Below are 21123 nucleotides of genomic sequence, written 5' to 3' on the forward strand. Positions count from 1 at the left end.
ATAAACCACGCACCCACCGTTCCGTACGCTTTCAATAGGCAATCGCAAACTTTAAAGGTCACACTAATACAAACTTCTCAAAGTAAGCCCTTAGAGCTGCCTTCCAAAACAAAACTAATACCTTGCTTCTTGCTTTCTTTAAAGTTGAAGCAAGTCAAACAGTATGAGGATTCCATACAAGTGAGAGTCTTATCCCGGTGATATTCTTACCCCACCCTACCTTACTCTTATCGTAATAGGTATTTGTGCATAGATTCGTTCGTGCACAGGCAAAGATATCACCGGAAAAAATCTCAAATCAACCACTACTAGAAACCACCGAAGATAAAAAAATAAACAAAATTACAAGTAAGAACAAGAAGCGTGTAAAAATAAAAAGATCCTAACCATATTGTTCGTGCACTCCGGTTGCGGCGGAGACCGCACAGGCCGCACTCACAGATAAAATTTAACTCAGAATTGGGACGCCCGATGTTCGTATTTTCCCCTATTTTCGCCATTTTCTTATTGATTGGCAGCCTTAAGCTTGATGAGAAAGCCGGAACGACTCGATGCCTGTCGTTGGAAATATGGCTTTGAAAAGGTCATTGTAATGCGATGGAAGCATTTCTATTAAATGATTTGCTTACATCTACATTTTTATACTATTTCAAACAGTTACTTAAGTAATTTGTTGAGATGAAAGTAACTACCTACACATCATAATCTTAAATATGACAAAGTATCTGTTGTTACCAAAAACAAAACGCTGTAAGTACTTACCTACATTAATTTAATAAATTAACCTCCGAATTCCTCCAAAGATTCTTTGCTTTGCAAAATAAATAATTATGTAGGTATAGCGATAAACATGCATACAAGTGTATCTACATCTACTATGTAGGTATGCTAGGCTACCTAGTAGTGATCTGAAATTATAGATGAAAAGTTTTTTTGGAGTAACTTTCTTAACCTACTTATATACTTAATCAAAATATTTTCGGAGCAGGGAAGAAGGCAACCGCTTAAAGCAACAAAGAACCAAATTGAAATGTTTTGTTCAAGCAAGGGGAGCATGTTACAATGTTCGGGAGCTGGCGGCGACAGTGGTTGGCAACAAGCCAGCTTTACTACTAATGCCTTACAAGCACCAGGAAAGGAACCATGTAAAAGTGAGTTGGGAATGCGTAACAACTATGCATTAGTATAGATCACACTTCAGTGGTTTGCTTGGAGTGGGTGCTGAATACTACTACTGCTGAATAAGTAGAGTGACAGCAACGAAACAGGTTCCACGCATGGCGGAGCCCCTATCTATGAGCGGCACTCGTAAACTGTGATGCGCCAGCGTCCGGTGAATTCAGTAACATGATTGACAACCATTTTTCAAATAGGTATGTGCAAATGACAATACGTAAACCTGATTAGTGCAAATGCGTAAGATCCACCAATGGTCATCAGTTAAAATGACACGTCGGATGCCACGCTCCGGGCCCGGCCCGGTCTAGCGTTATTTGGAGTGTCAAAAGTCATGAAATTTTTCCTATATTTATAAGTATATCCTAAAATTACCTTTAATTATTAGTATTTTTATATGTTTAAGAAAACTATATGACATAGGTAGTTAATGAAAAAAATTATATCTTTTTTTTATTTTATAAAAAGTTAAATGTTGCATATAGCTTTGTTGTAACACGGGCATTAGGTACATTTAACTTGACCAAACAATTGAAAACCGTGACATAATCAATGTCATTTCGAACATCGACCGAGATAGTACTTGAGTTTAGTAGCAAATGTATGAACTTGTACTAAACACCAATCAATATGTAAACCGGCCCTAACCCAAGTGTACACGCTCATAGCTTTATCAAAAAAAAAGTACTATTAATCTTCGAAATGGAGTTAATTGTTACCGGTTAATTACCGGTGTCTTTGAGAAAGTTACTTGATTTAAACTCCTTGGCCCCTGATTTCGACTTGATTAACGTAAATAAAAAAAACACGGTGTAGAATAACGTACTTACCTATTTACTTCAACATTTTTTAACCGACTTCCAATAAATCTCAAAGAAGGAGGTTATCAATTCGGTTGTAAGTTTTTTTTTTTGAAGTGAAAACTTCTTTAGTGGCGCTGAGCTCTTTTTGAGGTGGGGAAAAATGATAAATTCGATTCAGCGTAACGCGTAACGTAACGCTGACGTCATGTGACTCATGTGTCACGGACAATGTTATTCACCAAAGAACTTTAGTCATAACATATCATAATCAGGTCAATTATTTAAAACTGGAGTTTTATATTAAGCAATAAAGCTCAATGTTCTAATCTTGTACGGGCTGAAATACGAGGATCTCACAGTTACATTCTAAATTTATAGCACTCAAATATAATTCAATAAAGATACATCTTGATGAAATCGCTAATAAAAGTGAACTCTAGTACTGGTGAATAAAACTCAAAATATCTTGACCAAATATATTTAGATGCGAGGTCTGCAAGGTAACTTTACAATTTCTATTCGAATTTTAAACAATTAACGCTAAAAAATTTAAGCTCACTGGCCAGCAATTTCGGAACTAAAGTTTTTCAATAGAAAGGAGCATGGGTCAATTATACATAGTGCTGCAGACATTTTGGACTAGTCATTGAGTTTTCACTTCTGTCGGCACTCCCGGAGTGCAACCCGTTGTTTTTTTATGTTTGTTACTCCATATCTTCGTCATTACTGGACCGATTTTGAAAATTCTTTTTTTGACTGTATGTATATGTAACAGCCAATCTGTTAACCCAGTTCGGATGATGGGATCCATGAGGAATCGAGGGAACTCCTCAAATCTTAAAGGCATACATATAGTGATTTTTGGGTTTTTATCAACAAATTAAGCATAGGTATATATCCAAAAAGTTACATTTGATGAAGTGGAACTGCTGATGATGATCAGATCGGAACTCGTCAACGACGCATAGTTCACGTTTGGCGATCTGTCGTCTTCGTTATGTTTGTTAAGCAAATTAAGTTATTAAGCCACATTTTTGTCAAGCTCGAGTTCTGATGATGGGATCCATGAGGAATCGAGGGAACTCCTCAACCCGCACCGCATGCGCCGTTAAGTGGGTTAGGTTAGGTTCGAACTGCGATCCTCACAGAACCGAACTGCTATCAGAGGAGTGGATTGGGTTAGGCTAGAACTACGACCCTTACAGAAGCGAAATGCTAGTAGAAAAGTGGGTGGGTTTACCTCCTTTTCTACATCGTGCACCATCTACAATAATCTTTCACCGGCTCCCATAGACGTCGGTTTTCTTTTTCTTAAAAATTATTTATATCAAATATTGCTGAGAGGCGTAAAGATATTGAACTTAATAGATATAATAATATGCAAATGAAATTGGCGCGGGTCAATGTGTCAAGGTCTGCTGGGGCGCGTAGGACGTCTTATACAAGTCTTATACAGAGGGGAATTCGGGAAAGCGTATGATTCGTGCATATTTATTGGTGACGACGTCTTTACTGGACAGACATTACTCCGTAAAATGCGAGTTCGAAATTCAACATGTTAGGTATTGACCGACAATATGGGGGTTTTCAGAATAAATGGTAGGTACCATTTACTTTTTTTTCGAAAATACTAACTGTATGTGAAAATGCGTATAGTTATACAGGGTGATTTCGGGGTCGTGGAGCAAGAGAGCCAGACATCATACAGAAACCAAAGATGAGCCTAATGATGTTGTTAATTATTGTTTATCACCAATAATGATTATTATTTTCCAGATGACAAGTAGGAAAACACATTTTTGCATACAATTTGGTGACCCTACTCGATGTGACCTCTTGTCGCTTTCCATACAGCGTATGTCAATAGTCATAAGGCGACCATAATAACTAAGTATAACATTAATTTTACTTGAAAAATAAGAATAATTAAAGTAATTATCTTTTAATCAAATACTACCATGTGGATCATTTACAGAGTCAGAAAAAGTGGTTCTGGATCACGACCCAGAAATCACCCTGTATATATTTACATATAATATACAAAACTGTAATTTTTTTGGACATTTTTTTTTCTTTTAAAAATGGTCCTCCTGATTCTGAGTAGAAATAACCCGAAAGTTAATGGATTTTCGAAAACAGTACATGGTTCACTTTTAAGTGAAAATTCCCATAATCAACACTAAAAAGTGAAAATGCCCATATTCAATACTAAAATGTAAAATGTGTAAATCATTTGGTATAGTGATGCTTACAAACTATATTTACCGTACATATGGTGCTAACTTACCGCCCTAGTGCGGTAATTGGCACAATACGTTCCTATGTCGAAAATATAAAGTGCCATATGTATTGTAAAACAATGTACAATACACGTGCGACAAGGTAATTCGCAACTCGTGTCGATTTACAACACTCCCTTCGAGAGACATAGCTAAAATACGTATATGTTTATAAGTAACATATTAGAGACCTTGAATTAGAAACGCACTACCTACATTTACGTAGCGCTGAGTCAACTGAAGAGTCTTTGGCTTTTGTCCAAGTGAATTAAAAATAGCATTTGACGCCTACGAGCGCTGCTTACTGTGCCTGTGTAGTGGATAAATGACACAGATTGGATGTCTTTATTTCTGTAGTCTTATATTGGCCTTCTATTGATCGCAAAAATGCATATATTATGTTTTTTTATTTTTATACTTACTAAGTTACATACGCACACCTACATAATACATCATATCATATAAATGTATTTTTTTTATTACATTGTATGAAAAAGTAGATATATTATATTTCATTACAGAAGAAATGGTCTTAAAAACCCATACTGGGAATTTCTTTGCTTATCAATTTGTCCGTGATACACGATACACCCCACACGAATATAAAATAAAGTACGAGCGAGTGATGACAAAATGACATTAATTTGTTTGAATCGGTCTCTAATTTACCTAAAAAATGTAAGTTTGTTCAACTGGTTCGAGCACGTGGCTCTACGGCGTAGCGGCGTAGCATCGTAGCGCGAACTCGCCGCGAGAGTGGACCGCATTGTAACATTATATGTAGTGGTCTACCGCCGACAAACTACTTTAATTGGACTATTCTACACCCACATGTAAATTCAAATAAATTTGGTAATACACGGCAGTGTTGGCCGTAATGGTTAATTCTAATTAACAATTAATCAATTGCATTAACCATTAATTCCGCAATTAATCAATTGCATTACGCATCAATTTCATTAAAGTTAGTTAGAATTGAATCTTGAGACGTTTAATTACATTGATTGTCAATCTAATTGCCTATTTAATGGCATTAAAGTTTCAAAAAATTAATTAGAATTACTCTCAATTGCATTAACGTTTAATGGAATTAAATATTTTTTTCATAAACTAATAATTAATGTTAATTTTGCTTGAAACTATTAAATGGGAATACACTCATTATTGGTGTATTTTTATTTGTCCCTGTCATATGTGAGTTGGAGACAAATGGGAAACGGGGACAAATGGGATTTATTCATTTATATGAAGCGCTTATTCCATCTGCTCCAGGCGGGAACAAATGGGAAAATATCGGATAATGATGTGTTCCCATTTGTCCCCACACCAATAAAGTGGGTAAAAATGGGAATAATTTATATACAAACTGCACATATATTTCCTATAAATAAAATAAATAAAAAAAGTAAATAAAATAAATAAAATAAATGAAATAAATGAAATAAATGAAATAAATGAAATAAATGAAATAAATGAAATAAATGAAATAAATGAAATAAATGAAATAAATGAAATAAATGAAATAAATGAAATAAATGAAATAAATGAAATAAATGAAATAAATGAAATAAATGAAATAAATGAAATAAATGAAATAAATGAAATAAATGAAATAAATGAAATAAATGAAATAAATGAAATAAATGAAATAAATGAAATAAATGAAATAAATGAAATAAATGAAATAAATGAAATAAATGAAATAAATGAAATAAATGAAATAAATGAAATAAATGAAATAAATGAAATAAATGAAATAAATGAAATAAATGAAATAAATGAAATAAATGAAATAAATGAAATAAATGAAATAAATGAAATAAATGAAATAAATGAAATAAATGAAATAAATGAAATAAATGAAATAAATGAAATAAATGAAATAAATGAAATAAATGAAATAAATGAAATAAATGAAATAAATGAAATAAATGAAATAAATGAAATAAATGAAATAAATGAAATAAATGAAATAAATGAAATAAATGAAATAAATGAAATAAATGAAATAAATGAAATAAATGAAATAAATGAAATAAATGAAATAAATGAAATAAATGAAATAAATGAAATAAATGAAATAAATGAAATAAATGAAATAAATGAAATAAATGAAATAAATGAAATAAATGAAATAAATGAAATAAATGAAATAAATGAAATAAATGAAATAAATGAAATAAATGAAATAAATGAAATAAATGAAATAAATGAAATAAATGAAATAAATGAAATAAATGAAATAAATGAAATAAATGAAATAAATGAAATAAATGAAATAAATGAAATAAATGAAATAAATGAAATAAATGAAATAAATTAAATAAATGAAATAAATAATAAAATTAAAATAGATAAAATAGATAAAATAGATAAAATAGATAAAATAGATAAAATAGATAAAATAGATAAAATAAATATAATAAACAAAATAAATGGTGACGCGGGCCGTACTTTGTTAATATTTATGACTTTATGAGACATTGTCGTTTGTCACTATTACATACAAAATAGCCAAGGCGGCACTCGGGCCGCAAATGATAGGTTCACGAGCCGCATGCGGCCCGCGGGCCGCAGGTTGCCGACCGCTGGACTAGACCTTTGATCCCTTGGACGTCTTTATAAAATTACGATATTTATTCTTGTTAATTGTTAATTATCAATCACATGTTTAATTTTCATTAAAAATTGTTTTAGTTTTTAATGGTTTGTAAAGCAATAACCATTAATTCTTTTTAATTGTTAGTGGTTCGTAATAAATTAACATTAATGCAAATTGATGTTCAATGCAATTGATAATTAATTTTCCTTCAATGGTTAATGGCTAATGGCAATTAACCTTTTCAATGGTTAATTTTTAATGGTCAATTGCATTAACGTTCGGCCAACACTGAATTACACGGATTTAAAATACAAACTTGTCACGTGGTTGACACTCTGGTATCGGCACACTCTATGCGGAAAATGGTATATAGAGCTCTTTAGTGTATTTTTACAGGAAATATGCGAAGCTGATTGATGTACTTGACATAGTTTTAATGTGCAGAATATCATTTTAAGATTCGAAGTCATTGATTCAAATTACGATTGGCATTACATTTAATACGGTTTGTGTTTGTTTACATATACATATTTGTGAACCTATTTGTAAAGTTATTCGAGTCACGTTTAAACGTGTCCTTCGATGCCAAAAATAGAAGTAGTCGCAATTAATTAGACCTGCTCGGGCGCGCGGCGCGGCGCCGGCCCCCGTCAAACTTTCACTATAAATGCTGGAATTTATTGTCTGCCTGATAACCGATAACGTTATTTTAATTGACCCTATTAATATCCCACTTAATGAATTATTTTATTACCTTCTGCTTAAATCAGAATCAGAATAGCCATTTATTAGATTAACACATGCTTGGTACATTTATTTACAGTATTTACATTCATTGATTATATATTTAACGCAATAATTTTTTTAGACTTATAATGGCCTCTCCTTCCAGGAAGAAGAAGGAGTCTGCTCAAATAGATAATCTAATTAATTTGTCTAGAAAGTTTATTTAAAGCAGAACTAAACTAGTAACAAACAGAATAAATAGTATAGAGGGGTCCTGTCATAGTAAAGAACCCCGCACAAAATGATCGGTAATAGCCGTTCGGTCCATTTGGCTGAAATGTAGTCACTGTAAATTTACTGCCATCTATCGACACACGACTAAAACTCAAAATTAACACGTATAAAATTATCAAAAAAAATTATATATTCCATATTATAATGATTTTATTATTTTTATATTGTTTTGACCCATGCTTATTCACTGATATTTATGTGTTAAAATTGTGAAATATGAAACGGTGTCGTCACGCCATCTAGCCGAGCATAGGCCAAAGGTGTGTGCGCGCCATCTATGCGAGAATGACTATTTCTTGATTTCCGAGGCACGTTTTTTTCCTTAGAGTTTATTCATCTTATACGAAGTTACAAAGTTACATTATGTCTTTGCTAGTAACAAGCTTAGTAGGTGCCTAAATAAATAAAACGGTGAAATTGTTACACTCGTTGAATCGTTTCTATTTTTGTGCACAAACCGTTGAAACAGCTTCGACTTGGCTCGATACAGTGCTCTATGCACTGCACGTTCAGGTAGGTATCTACCAGTAGGCGGTGCGTCAGAATAGAATAAGTAAGTATGTAAAAGTTGAAAAGTCGTCTATCCGCCTAAGACCCAGACTCATTTTTGCAGTTTTTAACCTTCTTTTATTCCATTATAGTTCAAAATTCGATTTTAATTTGTTCTTTTTAAAGAAACTCAGGACTTAGGCGGGCATTGACATATATATTACTTCGTAAGGACGCGGTTAACGAGCACTGAAAAGGGGGCCGCTACATGGGTGTGATAATCGCATTTATCACACCACGGCGCTCAGTCGTGTGGCGAGTTGCGCAGTAGAAAGTTGTCACGCAGCATAACATAAAAATGCCTCATTGCGTTGTAAAAGGGTGCAAAAACCATTACCGGAAGTGTAAGAAAAAAGATGGGATCTCATATCATCGGTAAGTAATTTCCAATTACGTTTATTTATTGCTTAAACCCAATTTTAAACGATAATTTTATTTCATTCTCACGCGGTACTGATGTTCGCTCGTACGTCATAGCCCTAATACATTAACCTTGTAAGGACGTCATTCCTCTTTGGAAGTTATTATGAAGTAGAAATGCATAATGCGTAATTTGTATAGGTAAATTTACTTAAATATGATTAGTTGATTACCTACCGGATATAATTACTGAAATTAAAGTACCTATTGTCTGTTTTACAGAGTTTGTTCCCGTTTTGTTTTACATAATTATTAAAAACATTCAAAATAACAAGATCAAGTATTTGTTATTGTTTTATTCGTTGACTTAGGGACCTATACGCACTTTAATTTCGGTATTTATATTAATTCTTGTCAGGTATAAGTTTTTTATTAAATGTAGGTAAAACTCAAAAATGTTTAATAGGTAAGCGCTAGAAACAAAGCGCGCATTTTCAAACACCGATTAATTCACATCGCTGTATTTATTACTTTTAATTGCCTACTTATATTTTTGCATCATGTTTGTATCGCTGTATAGATTCCTTCTTTTTTACTCTACCTGTTTTGCAAGCAAGAAACTGATAGAAAAAGTTGTTCGCCGCATTTTACGCGCGAAAGCGCGGGATGTACTTATCGGACTGTAGCTAGTAGCTCGGCCAACTTGTTGACCTTGACAGAGCCGGCTTACACAGGGCGGCACACCGCACGGCGCGAATGTTTAAAATATTGCATTGCCGCCTGAGACGATAATGACATCACAAAATAACGTAGAATAACGGAAACTTAGAGGGAGAAGTTCGCCTTTGTACTGCCTATCCTGCGCCATAAATTTGTGTTTTGTACAATAAAGAGTTTATACATACATACAATCTAAGATACATTTTTATGATTTTTAATATTATTCTGATTGACATTTGTATTTGAACTGATTACATACTTTACATTTAGTTAAATTTCATCCAATATTATGTAACAAATCTTGACATGTAATTAATCCTTTTGATCCAACACGAAATCAAATTTGGAGCCGTATTATTCGACGTCAACGTAATGACCCTTATTTTAAACCCGGACCACGGACTCATGCTATTCCATATTTTTCTACATTATTAGCAAATTATACACCAAAACCTTCCATTATCAAGAATTATTGATAGGTGAAACAGTATGAAAATCCGTTCAGTAGCTTTTAAGTTTATCGCGAGGAGTTCGACGCTCCTGTGATATAAACCGCGAATGAACTTAACAAGCCTTGTACGCCCATACAAAGTTATCGCGTCGAGCGTCGAGCGTCGAGCTTACGTAGTTGTACGCAGTGTGTAACAGATGGCGCTTTTTTGCTGACATGAAGATCGCAACAGGCAATTCGTATGCATGCGCTCATCCATAGTTTATATCTATGTAGGCGGGTATTTAAAACAACGCTCGGAGCCGGTTCTACGCCAGGCACACTCTGAAGTGAAGGTTCAAAGCAATAAATATTAGCAGGAATGACTTTGCAATTCATTGACATTGACACAACTCCGACATACTCTTCCATGTTTTTCGCGAACATGATATTTAAACGTACGTAAACGCGGGCTACTTGACCCAAAGTTTTTATTGTACCCTTTTCTGAATAAATATAAACAAAATCACTTTGATTGGGTCTTGAAAAGAAAAAAAAATATTTTTAATTATTTTTAAATTACTGAGCCAATGTTTAACTCAAGATGGACTACTTTTTTAGAGTTACACCAAGAAAAGTCTGCAGTGATTTTGATAGCCCACGCAGTGCAAGTGTTATTTATACGTCATAATTTCATAGAAGTTTGAGGTTTAAAATGACACTTGCACTGCGAGGGCTATCAAAATCGCTGCAGACTTATTTACAAATACATGTCTGATACTGGTTAGAAGATGCAGCAAATTTATCATTTGCAAAAATGACCCTTAATTTAAGGATGACTCACAATAGACCGGGCCGAGCCCTGGCTCATTGTTGATCTACCCCCAGGCTGTATGTGGTGATAAAAATAAAGATTGTGATTTTGCAATCTTGTGATTAATCTAAATTTTATTGTCATTCACCGCTTTTTAAAATTTGATAGTATAAATAGCAAAAATGAATACTATCTTTAGCACCAAGCATTTTTAAGCAATATTACCATTCCTCCAACCCTACCACTTTAAAATCAAATGATAAAATAAAATTAAGGTAAAAAAGTTTTAAGTTAAACGGTTTTATTTTAATCAGAAAGTGTACGAAAAACTAGAAAATAAAAATTATTATACTAATCGAAGTTCTATATAATTATGTACTACCTATGTTTCCTTTCTGGACAGTAATCATGCAAGACGTGTAGCAAAATGTAGTTTTCTCGCGTCTGATTCTAAACGCCACTTTTCGACACTATGTCAGTGGATTAAGTATTAATCGGATTTTTTTCTCAGACTAAAATAAAAACGTGGGGCGTTAGAATAAAAATACGTTGAAAAATATAATACATTTATATATTTGGAAAAGAAAATATTAGTAAACATAACTAGAAATAATTATGATATAATTTTACCTACATCATACCTACCTCAGAAAGCTCCACATATCATTGTACTTTTTTAAGATTATTCTCAACATTTTTATATACTAACGCCCCACGTTTTTATTTTAGTCTGAGAAAAAATTCCGATTAATACTTAATCCACTGACATAGTGTCGAAAAGTGGCGTTTAGAATAAGACTCGAGAAAACTACATTTTGCTACACGTCTTGCATGATTACTGTCCAGAAAGGAAACATAGGTAGTACATAATTATATAGAACTTCGATTAGTATAATAATTTTTATTTTCTAGTTTTTCGTACACTTTCTGATTAAAATAAAACCGTTTAACTTAAAACTTTTTTACCTTAATTTTATTTTTAAGTTTTTAGTAGCATTACTAGTAAATAAACATACTCGATTGCGCTTCCGCTGCAAGATGACAATAGTTATTTGTTTTACCAGGGGGCAAAATTGGATTTGATTTACAGTTAGTTGCGAAGGCCGAAGGGCTCCGCGTAGATCCGAAAGCCCGAAGCGTTCGGCAAGTTAGTGCTCAAACAGAGAACAATGGTTCAAGTGTCTTAATTGCGAAGGCCGAAGGCCGAGCTCCGCGTAGGACCGAAGGCCCGAAGCGTCCGGCAGGGTAGTGCTTGAACAGAGAACAATGGTCCAAGTGTCTTAATTGCGAAGGCCGAAGGCCGAGCTCCGCGTAGGGCCGAAGGCCCGAAGCGTCTGGCAGGGTAGTGCTCGAACAGAGAACAATGGTTCAAGTATCTTAATTGCGAAGGCCGAAGGCCGAGCTCCGCGTAGGGCCGAAGGCCCGAAGCGTCCGGCTGATTAGTGCTCGAACAAAGAACAATGGTCCAAGTGTCTTAATTGTACGGTTATGGCAGGCAGTAATCTTGCATCATCACGATTGAGGAGTTCGAGGTCTTTATTAAATGCAAGTGCCCCTGTCCAATACTTTAAATCCTACTTTAAAATCAGAAATTTATTAATATTGTTGGTTAAGGCAGGCAGTAACGCTGCCACATCAGAACTGATCAGTTGGGAGGACAATATGAAACGTAAATGCGTTTACCTAAAACATAGAGCACTACTTTAAAATTGACACATTCTCCAACCGGTCGGTTATGGCAGGCAGTCACCTTGCATCATCATGATTGAGGAGTTGGAGGTCTTTATTAAATGCAAGTGCCCCTGCCCAATATTTTAAAGCCTACTTTGAAATCAAAACTTTCTCCATCCCGGCAGTTAAGGCAGGCAGTAACTCTGCAGCATCAGAACTGATAAATGGAGGTCTTTATGAAACGTAAACACATCTACTTAAAACTTAGAGCACTACTTAAAAATTGGCATATTCTTTAAGCGGTCAGTTATGGCAAAAAAGGCAGTAACCTTCCATCATCACGACTGAGGAGTTGGAGGTCATTATGAAATGCAAGTGCCCCTGCCCAATACTTAAAATACTACTCTAGAATCAGAACTTTATCAATCCTGGTGGTTAAGGCAGGCAGTAACCGTGCAGTATCAGAACTGAAGAGTTGGAGGTCAGTAATAAGTCACTAAGGATTTGTTTCATAGCAACAATAATATAGTTAAACTAGCAAGTCTGTAATACTTTCGGTTAAGGTAAGCAGTGTTTCTGCAGCATCAGGATTTGAAGATCTAGAGTTGAAAATATTATAAAAAGTCATTGTCACGGGGACTTGATACGGATGCCAAATTTCATCGAAATCGGTTAGGTAGAGGTAATAATAATAATAATAACCCCGCGGGGGCAGCTTGTGGCGAGCTGACGGTGAGTGGCGACACCGCGGACCCCTATTCCAGAGGGCCCTGTCATCTGGCCCTCGCCTCTGTGCTTGCCTTGATTGGCCGGCCAGAGTGGAGTCGCAAGAGCGCGACCTATGCTCCAGGTTGGAAGTGTAAAATGTCATAACGCCGGCGGCCTGCTGAACGGATCACCGGGATCTGGCTACCGCAGACTCACCTCTCGACAACCTTACAGCCGCTCCGAAGTGTTGCCCTATTGTCGCACTGTGCGTGCGGCCGTTGTAGGGCCCACTAAATGAGTAGGCGAGTCACCACCTGTCTTACACAATTTTGAGACTGATTGTCACGGCAGGTGTCCGCTAGTCTCTCCCATAGCCCATTATCCAGTCCATCCAACTTTCAAATCTATAGCCCATGACCTTAGTTCCCATCGCAGCACAAAAGTGCTGCACTCCAATAGTCTTTGCACCTGGCGGAGACCATCTCCGGATGTATCACATTGTGCGTTCGGGGATAGTATCCGCCACGTGTATCCCTTGCCTTTAGATTAAATTGTCTTAAAGGGCCTCTGCGCTGTTGGCTTCGGCCCCACGCACGCCTCCCAAAAGTCCGGGATCCCATGGTCCCGAGATGTGGAAAGGACAAACAAATAATAATAATAATAAAAAATAATAATAAAACCGTTTAATAAAACCGTTTAAAAAAAACCGTTTAATAATAAAACCGTTTAATAATAATAATAATAAATACATTTCTATATTCGTTTGGCCAAAAGCCCGCGGATATGGAAACAAAACTTCCTCCAATTGGAGAGAACAATAAAGAAATACCAATAAATAATAATAATAATCTCTCCAAACGGCCTCTACGTGTTGGATCCATATCCCCACGCACGCCTTATAAATGACCGGGCTCGAAAGACCCGAGAGTTTTAAAACGGAGATACAAATAATAATAATAAGCCCGCAGGGCAGCTTGTGGCGAGCTGTTGGGGAGTAACGACCCCACGGACCCGAGTGCTCCCGAGAGTCGGTCAGGGTCTCCGTCTCCGGCGTGTCTTCGTCGGTCGGAGTGGACCCCAAGGGGACCCGCAGGACTCTCAGCTCTGGCTTGCCTTCATTGGCCGTCCAGAGAGGAGTCGTTAGAGCTATATGCTCCAGGGGTGGAAGTGAAAGATGCATAAGACGCGAGTTGGCACAGTGGCTATTAACAGCCACTGGGTAGAAAGCGGCGCACACCTCTCGACACCCCTGAGCCACTCACACCGATGTTGCTCCTGGTCGTCTTTACGACGGCAGTTTCAGGGGCCCATCTAGTCAGCGGCGAGTCACCGCCTGCCTCGATGACGGTGTTAACATTGTTATGGTAGGTGTCCGGACCTCTTTTACAATAGCCCAGTCTCATAGTCCACCCAAACTTCAATCCATAGACCGGTATACTGTTCTCTTTTTCTACAATAGTCCCAATGCCTGCTGAGACCGGTTCACGGGTGTCTATTATTGCACCTGTGAACGGGTTCCAGCAGGCATTCTACATGACATAAAAGCTCTCCAAGGGGCCTCTACGTGTTGGATCTGTGTCCCCACGCCACGCAAGCCTATCAAAAAACCGGGATTATAGGCCCGTGATATCCAAGGAGATAATAATAATAATAAAACCGTTTAAATAATAAAACCGTTTAAAAAACCGTTTAATAAAACCGTTTAAAAATATGATGACAATTTGATTTTTTCCTAACATGGGTACTTTATTGTCACTAACGTCAATAACCATAGCTTGCAAAGTTAGAATGGTCCATTCGTAAAATTCATCAAACAAATCGATGTCGGGTGCAGAAGAACAATAAAATTACGCCCTAAAATCTCTTCAGATGTCATTAGAACTATTCAGAACTAATAAATATGCCTACTCGTGTTATAATTACGAGTATTGCGTAAGTATTAAGTTTGACCAAAGAGTAAAGTTTAACAGCATCGATAGCTACAATTAATAGTACGAGTCCCTAAAATACTGAGACGTCAGACGGAGCAATCATTTTTTTAACAATTTTAACGTTCAACACGGGGCATACGTCGATCTCGACAATCGCTCTGAGCTACAGGAAATTAGTTTTCAACTCGCGCTCGGCTGCCTCCCGCTTTCCTTAGGCCGCCGCCTACCGCCCGCGGCTTGCAGCCTGGACCTTTACGGCCTGAGCCCAGACGAATATTCTTCAACATATAAGACCCCGTTGAGGTTTGTCTCCCACTCTCACTGAGCGTAAATGTGAGTGAGACGGCTCAGCTGTGCGTGTCCGGGATTAGATTATCATGTTTTTGAATTTTAACTTTATAAGTTTTAACAAAAAAACTAAACTGTGAGTTCGATCAAAAACTCGTCCATATTTTTAACCGTTGTGTTAAAATTTAACAATATTTAAGGCGCATTTTAGACCAATATTTTTGTATTTTTTCTATCGAGCGAAACTCAAGAAATCAAGATCATCAAGCCAGACCTCAAGATTGCTGAATAATTTTTAAAAGGGCTACTACTATTTCTAAAACTCTGCTGGCTCAATGTACTGCACCTTAAAAAACACGTGCCAACGGAAACATGTGTTTGTGTTATTTTAGCTAACTTTTACACTCGGGAATACCAAAAACGCTCACTTTGTAAACTTACTTCTACCTATGTCATTGTAATAAATGTTAAAACTAGTTTTCCGTTAGGCCTCGGTTACAACTAATTTTAACAGGGATTTTTCATAACTAATTTTACTTAGTAGGTACAAAAGACAAGCCCGAAACCTGACAAACGTTAAGGCCGCCCCTGTTCAATCATATGAATCCTTCGAAGAGGCGTAACGACAGTGATCAGCGCTTGAATGAGTAAAAGTTGGAGGTCACCTAAAAGCTCGACCCCAACTCGAGCCGCTCAGTTCTTTCAAAATCGTTGCAGACTTTTCTTGGTCTAACTCTACTCTAAATCGAAGGAAGATTTGTAAAATAAAATGATCGCAGTGTGGAATTTAATCTCCTGCGGAATGTGCGACTTGTGTGCGACATTAGGAGAATTCCTGACACATTGCCACTGAAAATTCAAGCTGCCATCAGAAGAAAAGGCGAACGCCTTGATAGACAAAATATATAGATTGCTTATTAGTACATTACGATACAAATGCGAAAAGTAGGAAATTCGCAACAAGTGGCGAATTACCTTTTCGCACGTGTATTGTACTCTCTGTAGTCTCTCAGAACAGCTTTTCAGACTACAAAGAGTAACTTCTCCATTTTAGTTTTGAATCTTTCCACATAATCAAGTTATTTTGCAACAAAACAAAAAACTATGTGATGAATCAGATAGGTATGTTATGTTCAATTTTCCTTCGTGGTCTTTACTGCATATGCATTGTAGGTACCTATAAATCAAATAATATTTTGGGTAGAGAACCAATAATTCCAAAGCGCAACTTTCTTTAAGTAATGTAATTCGTATCTAGTTTGTTTTTTATTTACCTACCTACTCTATATGTAACGTAAAAATAATTAAATAGCTATTTTATTATTATTCATCATCATTTCAGCCTATATACGTCCCACTGCTAAGCACAGGCCTCCTCTCATTATTATTAATTCAATTATTTTTTTAATTCGTATCTCGAGGAAACACTTTGCTCAAATATCTACCGGTAAATAAACTAAATTTAACTCAAGGTATGTCAGACCGAAAGCGACGTGAAAGTTCAAGATAAAACAAAAAAACTATTTGTTTCAGTCGACGACTTGCCAATAAATCTTGTTAGATACTTTGCGCAGCCCAACCGATCCCTAAAGCGTATTTTTTATTTAAATCTAACTGAAGGTCAGCTGTGATAAAAATATAAGCTAATGACTATAGACATGGAACTATAAACTTTCCGAATGACTATTTGATATTTTTTATCAGTTGGAATAACATGATATAATTAACTAGTTTAAAATTCGGTAGAGTGTCTTTTATTTGTTTTCTATAACTAGATCACCTGAAATATTGCGCTATGCTATTATACTTACATCATTACGAGGGGGGTAAGCGAAATGTTGTAAACTAGGTCTATAATTTGCGGCAGGCTGGAACTACAATTGGGTTTCACACAATTTTTCCGTCATACTTGCGAAGAAAAAAATACCAAATTTTTAAGCGAAATCATTATTAAATACGGTGATATGTAAACTTGTTATTGTCATTTTTTGACAGGTTAGGCATCGAAGACCCATTCGGCATTCAGCCACAATTGAAAATAATGGAAACGCAATCGGTTATTAAATTAATCAAATTAAATATTCACAAAAAATAATGTTAAATTATAAACTTCAGCAAGTATTTTTAAATAAAATTCCTTTAATCCTTGTCTTTTTATTAAATAGCCTGTTATAGTGTCCCACGGCTGGGCAAAGGCCTCTCCCCTTGATTTCCACAAGTCCCGTTGTTGAGCTTTTTCCGGCCAGTTATTAATGAAGGTGTCAAAATCGTCCCAAAAAAACTACTTTAATAATAATAACCTATGTGCATTTTAGACCATTTTTTCTATCGAGGGAATATCAAAAACTCAGACTTTGAATCGATATAGACCCTCCAGAAAAGCCCCTAATATGCTAATTAAATTTAAGACAAATAAATGTGTCATAAATTAGTGTACAAAAAGCGCTACGACTTTTTAAAAACTCAGTTTTCTGAACCAAATGCACCTTAAAATATTTGTTTGTATGTGTGTTAGTGACCATTTCCGCTTTGCAGACTGCCAATTTTCTACTCAAACAACTACACTATAATATGTTAGCCTCAACTCCATGCGTCCAAGTAGGTGTAACAATAATGTAGTCACCACACGGGTTCGTAAATACCACTTCCTTTAGGAACTTATAAATTGTGTACACAATAATGGCTCAGGCTCAGGTAACAGATTTTTAGAGTACACTCTCCAAAACACTAAATTTGTTTCTCCTTTTTAGGGTTCCGTACCTCAAAAGGAAAAAAACGGAACCCTTATAGGATCACTCGTGCGTCTGTCTGTCTGTCCGTCTGTCACAGCCTATTTTCTCCGAAACTACTGGACCAATTAAGTTGAAATTTGGTACACATATGTAAGTTTGTGACCCAAAGACGGACATGTAACGTAAACAAATGAATTTTAAACATGGGGGCCACTTTTGGGGGGTAAATGAGAAAATCAATAAATAAAGTTTTTCAAACTATATCGTGTTACATATCAAATGAAAGAATGTGAGAATCTCAAACATATTTTTTTATAATTTTAGAATAAACAGTTTAGAAATAATTCAAGAAAATAGGCAAAAAATGACCATCCCCCCCCCCCTTTATCTCCGAAACTACTGTGTATAATTTTTTTTTAAATACATAAAATAGGTATTTACCTATAGATGACAGAAAAACCTATTAGAAATATGTAGTCAAGCGTGAGTCGGACCAATTACTTAGTTTTTGATCCGACCCCTACGGGTTTTTTAAAGGCAATTCACTCGCGTTTCTTTCTTTCTTTCTTATATATAAAAAAATATATTGTTAAAAATTTAGTAATGTACGGAACCCTTGGAACGCGAGTCCGACTCGCACTTAGCCGTTTTTTTTAAATCGAAGTATGTACCAATGTATCAACGCTACCAATGTATGTACATATATTAAGACTGGGTCGCCCTTCCAGTGGCGACCTCATTATAGGAATTGTGTTATCAAATAAACAAAGTAATTTCTGTTTAAATCAGTATTCTAATATTGTTGTCCTACTTATTTTTTTGATTTATTTGATATAGTTTTATATTACTTACCTTTGCGGAATAGTGTGGCTAACAATTCCCGTTTATTTTATAAAGCAAAATAAAACTATGTGACAAAGACCAAAAGTTGAAGAATCAGTAGGACAACAATATTTATATACCTACTGATTTATACATAAATTAATTGGTTTATCAGAAACCACTATTCGGGGTAGTGAGGGCGCCACTGGACGGTCGACCCAGTCTTAATACTTCAATACACATATACGAAATAAATAGAAGTCGTAATCTTACCTAAAGAAAACAATTAGTAAGCGTATAACTAAGCAATAAACACTTTTTGATGCGAAGGCAACCTAAAACGATGACTGTGCGTGTGCATAGCTAAGCCGTACATTACAGGTGCAATCCCAACCATCTCTGAACAGACACAAGAGCTGCTGCAAAGCTTACTTAGGTGGCATGTTGAAGTTCTGCTATACCCTGGAAACAGCCTGGAAATAAAGAAAATCACCAATAAGTCACAATATGAATAAACATCAAATGATTGAAAAGACATCGGCTGACTGATTCTATTACCTACAACATACATCAAGTTATTAAAAACAAGCACCTTATAAGTATCACCGCCAGCAAAATTATTTTGGTTATAATCTAAGTTATAAATAAGTTAGTTTATTATTATTTTTAATATTTGTCTATATATAACTTATAAATAAAAGTTATAAATTAAATTTATATTGAAAATAATAATAAATTCGAAATTATTTTATTTTGCCTATTTCATATCCATAATTTAACAGTATATGTATGCCGGTTAAGTAAACAAAACACTTTTAATTCCACTTCCACTGTAATAAATACTGGCCAAGAGCATGTCGAGCCATGTTTACTGTAGGGTACCGTAGTAAGCTCTTGCAAATTTTTGCTCTTGTATTATTTATAAATAAGACTTTTTGGTCGGCCCTTTGGTACCTACTATTGAGTACTCATTTTAAATTAGAGTATTATTTTATTTCCCTTTACGGTGCAGCAGTTCAATCTGTACGACTGTAATATGTTTTGTATTTAAAAACGTTAAAATGGGCAACTTATCAATTTCACGTTCTTAAACATAAACAATATTGAAGTTGTATATCTAGTTTGAACCGCTACTCTGTAAATGCCCTGTCTACGCGAATGGCATGATTCAAAGTTAGCCCATGACATGACGTAGGTAATTTAATCGTTCTCGTTTATGTATGTACTTACCGATTTCCGCACGGGCCACAAGTCTATTTGTTCATTTAGGATGTGTATTGTTGTCCTACTACACTGAAACTGTCACAAACAGTTCCATAATTCTACTAATAGGGAAATTATTTGAAAGCTTTTCAGGTTTTTATTCAGGTTCTAGCAATTGGCACGACAATATAAATATCCACGTAGGTAAATGACATAGCAATAGTTAAGTACGTGCATCTATCGGAATTTTAATAGGCACGAATACCTAGATATGACCTTTTTTGCGGAAAATGGGGCTTTTAACTTTCTAAATGTAGGTGAGCATCATTTAGTAATTGAATTTTACCAAATGTTATGTTAGTACAAATAAGATGGTCGCTGTTGTCTACGTGATAAAAACTAGCCTCTTTCAACCGCGTGGTATATATCGGTGGCGAGGTTTTTTTATTTGACATGTAGTTTTTTCAACATGTCATGATTGATATTTTCGCGACGATGATCGACGATCAAGCTTTTCAGTCTTTTTCAATGTTTATTTTTATTTTCCACAGATTACTCATATAAGAATAGAAGTTTGCAAAAAACAAGTTACTGTAATTTCAGAATATCTGTAAATAATAAATGCTTTTGGCACTGGGTCATTCATTAGGTCAACAACAACATGAACGTGGCTCTACACTGTATATTAACAACCGATAAGATCAGTGATTGATGAGCTCGCTGTGCAGGCGATAATATTCATAATACCCCAGTTTCACTTTTTCCCGTGTTAATTTCAAAATACGGGTAACCTTCAAATGCTTTCAGTGATAGATAATGCAGACCTCAATGATTTAAGAGCATAATTAAAGTACACTACCCGATTATTACCTAAGCTATGACAAAAGCCCATTGAAATTGTGTTACATACTTTTAAAAACTTACGAAACATCTGACAATAATGGTTATAACGTAACATTATGGGATGACAATATAGAAACTAGATACCTACACTTGTGCACCTTGTAGTTCATTC

At 35.4% G+C, this 21123-nt stretch overlaps 2 protein-coding genes across 7 annotated transcripts in view; one reads left to right on the forward strand and one right to left on the reverse strand.

Annotated features, from left to right (window-relative positions):
- LOC134678852 (uncharacterized) overlaps window positions 1–21123 on the forward strand; it is a 208179-nt gene that overhangs the window by 61763 nt on the left and 125293 nt on the right. The gene's annotated exons all lie outside the window — the stretch shown is intronic.
- Window positions 1–21123, reverse strand: part of LOC134678856 (CD82 antigen-like) — a 92677-nt gene that overhangs the window by 7455 nt on the left and 64099 nt on the right. For 4 of the 6 annotated variants that reach the window (XM_063537568.1, XM_063537567.1, XM_063537570.1 and 1 more), the window contains one exon: window positions 19338–19378. The exons of 1 other annotated variant lie outside the window; for it this stretch is intronic. In XM_063537568.1, the coding sequence (XP_063393638.1) occupies window positions 19338–19348 (11 nt within the window). In that variant the 5' untranslated portion in view covers window positions 19349–19378. The remainder of the gene's footprint in view (window positions 1–19337; window positions 19379–21123) is intronic. One more of the 6 variants, XM_063537572.1, reaches the window with a different exon arrangement.

The sequence above is a fragment of the Cydia fagiglandana genome, chromosome Z (genome assembly GCF_963556715.1).
Source record: "Cydia fagiglandana chromosome Z, ilCydFagi1.1, whole genome shotgun sequence".
In the NCBI taxonomy this organism is placed as follows: domain Eukaryota; kingdom Metazoa; phylum Arthropoda; class Insecta; order Lepidoptera; family Tortricidae; genus Cydia; species Cydia fagiglandana.